The sequence below is a fragment of the Enoplosus armatus genome, chromosome 6, assembly GCF_043641665.1.
Source record: "Enoplosus armatus isolate fEnoArm2 chromosome 6, fEnoArm2.hap1, whole genome shotgun sequence".
NCBI lineage: Eukaryota > Metazoa > Chordata > Actinopteri > Centrarchiformes > Enoplosidae > Enoplosus > Enoplosus armatus.
Window position 1 is genome coordinate 263,876 of NC_092185.1, and position 6,125 is coordinate 270,000.

At 43.5% G+C, this 6,125-nt stretch overlaps 1 protein-coding gene across 1 annotated transcript in view; it reads right to left on the reverse strand.

Annotated features, from left to right (window-relative positions):
- Positions 1–6,125, reverse strand: part of LOC139286195 (receptor-type tyrosine-protein phosphatase beta-like) — a 41,257-nt gene that overhangs the window by 21,998 nt on the left and 13,134 nt on the right. Inside the window, exons 7-11 of the mRNA XM_070906929.1 lie at positions 5,015–5,278; positions 3,254–3,529; positions 2,627–2,893; positions 1,763–2,029; positions 91–354 (exon numbers count right to left, since the gene is read on the reverse strand). Of these exons, the coding sequence (XP_070763030.1) occupies positions 91–354; positions 1,763–2,029; positions 2,627–2,893; positions 3,254–3,529; positions 5,015–5,278 (1,338 nt within the window). The remainder of the gene's footprint in view (positions 1–90; positions 355–1,762; positions 2,030–2,626; positions 2,894–3,253; positions 3,530–5,014; positions 5,279–6,125) is intronic.

Consider the following 6,125-nt stretch of genomic DNA (forward strand, 5'->3'; position numbering starts at 1 on the left):
TGCTGACCCTTTTGTAATTCTCAATGAAAATTAATAGTTTTATTTGCTTCTATCAATTAGTACATGAGAATCAGTAAGTGATGTACGTACGTGTTCTCTCCTGGACCACGGTGTGGTTCTGGTGGCTGCCGCTGCGGGAGGTAATGGAGATGTTGTAGAGACGTCCGGACACCAGAGAGTTAAACACGCACTCCGGACTGGACTTGGAAACAGAGAGTGTGTGAAGCGTCTTCTCACGGTCGCTTAGGGTCACCAGGTAACTGTCCACCTCACCTGGAGCCGCACGCCACGACACGCTGAGGAAGTCCATACGACCGTTGTTACTGACTGTTACCTCACCCACTGCAGCCGGAACTGGGGGGGGCAGAGGGGGGGGGGGGGGGGTCAGACAGTTGTTATTGTACCTGCTGGTCTCACCTGGACTGCTATAGTTCAAGTAAAGTAACATTGGGTAATGTAACCTTAAAGGAACCTCTGATGTCTGAAAGTCTCTATGCTAAGTATGAAGCTACAGCCAGCAGCTGTTAGCTTAGCTTAGCATAAAGACTGGAAACAGGGGGAAACAGCTAATTTAGCTTAGCATAAAGACTGGAAATCAGAATCAGAAATACTTTATTGATCCCCGGGGGGAAATTACACAAAATATGAAGTTATGATAAAGGAATGAAGGAAAAAAGTAAGAAAGAAAAAGAAAAAGAAAAAAAAGAAAGAAAGAAGAAAACAGACAGGAGACGTGCGCACTTAGGGGAAACAGTTAGCTTGAGCAAAAAAGCAAAAAAGCAAACAGGCCTATCTCTTAAAATGTTGAACTATAACTTTAAGGAAAGATAAAATAAATGAAAGATCAAACACCTCACTAATAGTTTCATGTTCAAAAACAGCTGCTCACTGTAACTTTTATCAAACAGGAGGAAAATGTGTATTTGTTGGGAACTATTTCCAGTTTTCACTATTTTGACTAGTTTGGCTCTGCACATGAGAAAATATGAAAACCATGTTGCTTCCTGTAACACTAGTATGATTTTAAACTGGTGAAATGGTCAAACTCTCACAGGCCTTTGTGCACTACACATAATATGTTTGTTAAGTTTCTTAGATATTTTAAATATTCTGCAGAGACTTTTCCAGCAGCAGGAACAATGAAGCTTGTCCACTTCGTTCTCCTGAGAGGAAGTCCTTGACGGACAGACCTTGACAGGTGGTTTTTGCTGTCAACACTTCCTGAAAATACCAGACAAATTCCTGAACACACTTTTACCTCATCTAATTGTCTCAGATCAACATTTAAAAACAATGTTGTCATATTGTTTGTTAATTGGTGTTCTTACATAACTATGTTAAACATGCAACAAAGATTATGCATCATTAAAAAGATAAATAAGCAGATTTCAGGACTGCAGCTCTTTCTAACCTGCATGAGTTAAGAAAAAGACAACAATGACCAACAATGAACTGCTGAACTCAATGACTGCCATCCACCCATGATGACTACAGGTGTTTCATCACCTGCATAGAACAGATCCGACAGTTGTTGTGGGAAACAACTCATCACACAGAACATCAGCAGTGATGTCACCACATTACACGCACGTGAGTCACATTACAAATTGATTTCTGATGCACAAATCCATCTGCAGTAGATGTTGTGCAGAAACTGAAAGAGACCAAACGAACATGAATGAAAGGTGTTTAGTGATTTTATATAATGCTTGTGTAATACACTTTCCCCAGCTGTTCCCAGATGTGGTCCCCTCTGTCTTACCAGTGCGTCCCTCTGCTACAGTCTGTCTGGAGGTCTGTCCGGCTCTGATGGTGGTTAATACCACCTGGTAGAGAGCTCCGGGTCTCAGAGCGTGGAAGCTGATGCTGGTGATGTCGGCCTCCACGCTCTGGTTCTTGATGACACTGCTGTCGTGGACCAGCAGGATGCGGTAAGAGTCCAGATCTCCGGAGGCTCGTTCCCACTGCGTCTGCAGGCTGTCTGTGCTGCCGCCGTTAGAAACCTTCAGCCTGGTGACCTGACCCGGAGCTGAGTAGAACCACCGGAGACACACAGACACGTTAGAAACAGACTTCATCTTTGTTTCTGCACTCAACTTCCCAGAGATCAGCTGTCGATCAAACAGTGATCAATAACATCCTGCAGTCCAGAGGAACTTTTTCTTCTCAACCAGGTGGAACTAATAGCATTAATGATGCTCATGTCCAGAAATTAATCATTTTATGATAATGAATATAAGTGTCCACTGTGAAAAAGCTCTGGTCAGCTTCAGTCTCACTCCTGCAATGTGCTAACAGTTAATCCAGAACTTTAAACTACTTTATTCTTTCAATTCACAACACGCATTCTTCCAGCTGACTCAATATGAGGTGTTTTTTTTAAGTTGTAATCTTCTTCACTTTAGCTTAGCTATCTCACAGTTCTTTGTACCCCAGAACAACCGCAGAAGTCCCTCTGGTTGGGAATCACCAGTTTTGTGACCTGGTTGGGTATTATATAAACAGTATGTTAATTTTGTTTGGCAGTACGTATCGTCATATCGCCCAGTCTGAACATATATTATGATCATCTTTCTTTCCGTCTTTAAAAGATCAATCTGTTGCTGTGTAAATAAATCAGACGTACCTGTCCGTGCAGTCACAGAGGCAGAGCTGGTCAGGTTGCCGCTGTTGGTCACCACGGTGATGGTGTACAGGCGTCCTGAGGTGAGGATGTTGAAGGTGCACTCTCTGGCCTCCCCGGAGAGGATCCTCTGAGCCACGACAGAGGTGGAGTCCACATTTCTGAGGACCACAGTGAAGCCGTCCCACTCACCGGCCGGTTGATTCCACAGGACGCTCAGAGTGGTTTCATCGGCGTGACGGACAAGCAGCTGCTGCACGGGACGAGGGACTGGAGGGAAAAGACATATATATTGACTGAATGACCAATAATGAATGAATCACAGGGCTGATCCTCCTGTCCACATGTCCAAGTGTCCTTGGACAACACAAATCGGACCCCAAATTGCTGCCGATGGTCAGACCAGTAGTTGGGTGGTAGCTTGCTGCTTTCGGTCTGTGTGTGAATTAAAAATGTTTTCTATTTTCTTTTCTTATTTTCATTTTAAAACTGTTTGTATTTTATATTTCTGTCTCTCTGAAGTACCAAACGTGTGAAAGTCAGAGGTCAGACTGACCTACACTTAACTTACACTAAATCTAACACTAACACTAAATCTTTAAATAACAGAAGGAGTGAATGTTAACTGACCCAGTCGTCCATGGCAGTACGCCGTGTTACTCAGAATGCCACTGTGAACCGTGACCTCTGCCCTGTAGAGTCGTCCCGGCACCAGACCGAGGCTGAGGACAGAGAACGTATACTGTCTGCTCAGTTTACTGATGGTCTGGTTCACCAGAACCCCCGACCCGTTCCTCAGCAGGACGCTGTAGTTCTCCCAGTGGCCTCTGGGGGGCGACCAGCTGACCTTCAGTGTCCTCCCATCACTGAGAGGTGACATGGTGAGAGTCGACACCCGCTGAGGGACTGAAAGAGAACGAGACAGGGGAACAATCATTAAAAGAGCTGGGGGAAGAAACTGAATAAATACTTCTGGTACAGACTGAGGTACTGCATGTTCAAACTACAGTCCTGAAACCAACAGAGTCTTGTCCTGAACCCTGCAGAGTCCTGAAACCTGCAGAGTCTTGTCCTGAAACCTGCAAAGTCCTGAAACCTGCAGAGTCTTGTCCTGAACCCTGCAGAGTACTGAAACCTGCAGAGTCCTGAAACATGCAGTCTCGAAACTTGCAGTCTTGAAACCTGCAGAGTCTTGAAACCTGCAGAGTCCTGAAGGATTGCGTCTGCTCAGACATACAGTAGTACATACAGTAGTATAGTACATACAGTAGCACATACAGTTGTAGTACATACGGGAGCAGTACATATAGTAGTAGTACATACAGTAGTACATACTTATTTAGAGTAGATATGTGAACAAAATATGTTTCATGTAAATATATAAAAACAAAGATTGTGACATTTTGAAATGAAATGTCTTCATCAGGCAGCTTCAAACCCACGTTAGTAAACTTGGTACTGGTATTACTGCTACTAAAACTGAAGTAAGAACTACTATTACTACCACCACTAGTACAATTACTGCCTTCAGCACTGCCTGCCACTAACATACATACTACAAATATTACAGTATATAAACACCAGCTGAGCATGTTTCTTTTCAAACACAATGTTTCTTTTCAACCATGGTCCATGAACAACTGTCTAACAACAGAAGTATGTTTCACCACTGAAACTCTACAGGTTCATGCTGTGGCCATCAGCTTGACTTATTTCAAATGGATTTATAAGAAATCATTTTTCTGTTGGAATGGTAAATGTCTCTAAATACTACGACACCCATAAACCTCATTGTTGTTGCTATGGAAACAAAGCCAGTCAGAGGCACAAACTGCTGAATGTTTTATTACAGCAGACTGTGAAGCTCTGTGATTGGCTGTTTGTTAGTGAAATGCACCTTGGAAGTCGTAGTTGACTTCAGTTTTTATCAAAGAACAAGATATTTTCTGACACCGTTGTTCATCTTTGGTTTCATTCAAATCAAAGAAGCTTTATTAGGTCATGAGAAACGAACATTTACATTGCCAAAGCAACACTGAACATGAGGAACATGACGTGTTACTGCAGGAACCTGAACCTGAAGTGTTACTGCAGGAACATGCAGTGTTACTGCAGGAACATGAAGTGGGAACATGAAGTGTTACTGCAGGAACATGGTGTGTTACAGCAGAAACCTGAGGTGTTACTGAAGGAACCTGAAGCTTAAGTGTTACTGCAGGACATGAAGTGGGAACCTGAAGTGTTACTGCAAGAACATGAAGTGTTATAGCAGGAACATAAAGTATTACTGCAGGAACCTTAAGTGTTTCTGCAGGAACATGAAATAACTGCTCCACCTCTATCAAACAGTCTAAAGCCTGAACCCTGAAGAAGAAGACCCTGAACATGTACCTGTTCTCCCGCTGGTCCTGGTCTCTGAGCTCTGGCCTCCAGCTGTGGTCTTGACACACAGCTGATAGCTGCGACCGGGGGTCAGACCATCAAAGACCACGTGGGTGATGTTGGGAGGCAGGCGGCGCTCCTGGGGGGTCAATCCCAGAGCCAGCAGGGTCAACAGGTAGACATCCACACCCCCTTCAGGTGATAACCAGGAGGCCCGCAGGCTATCTGAACTGCCATTGTTGTCCAGCCTCAGATCTGACACGGCTGCTGGGACTGTGGGGGGGGGGAGTTAAAAGGTACAGACTGTGACTCTTTTCTTTTCTTCGCTCATGTTGAACAAAAAAATTTCATTGCCTGTATTTAATGAAATTAGAGAAACATGAGACTTCATCAGCAAACTGACTGTCAATAAGACATACAAAGACATTATTTTGCTGTTTCTGACCTCTGGAGTGACTCTTGCTGTTTTTCAGGCAGATCACCCAACAGAAGTTCAGTGCAGGAGAAACTAACCTGTTTCCTCTTATGAACGGTTTTAATTGATATAATGGACGGGTGTCTTAAAAATGTCTGAATGAGTTCTAACTTAGCAAAATAGACTTTGTCTGACTGGCAAAAACAAATTACTGAACAGGCATAATGGGCTCTGGATCAGGGGTATGAAGGTTCTTGCTCCTCTGTAGGGGTCAGGGTCTTGCCTGGAGGTCCATTGTCTCATTATCTGTTTATGTCTGTTTGTCTCATGAAAAAATGTTTTGGCAATTTGAGCAATTTAAGTTTGGGGTGAAAATTATCCAACTGGAACAATTTCTATATTCTCATAATGTGTAATTTGGACAGTAAAGAAAATGTCACTCTGTAGAAACTTTGGGATTTGAACAGTCATCAGAGTAGAAGCTGCATCCAGGTATGAACAGAGATGTTAGAATGAGAGAGTTTTTGGGTGGGAGAGGTTTAAGATGACCAGTCAGAGGAAGGGTGGGAGGAGAAAAGCCTAAAATATCCTGGAAACAACAGCAGAGTGTGATGCTGCTGCTGGAAAGTAAAAACAAAAAACAACGAGCTGCAAAGTGACTCAACTGCTGAGAAACCATCAGAGCTGAGGTGATGACGGGTGATG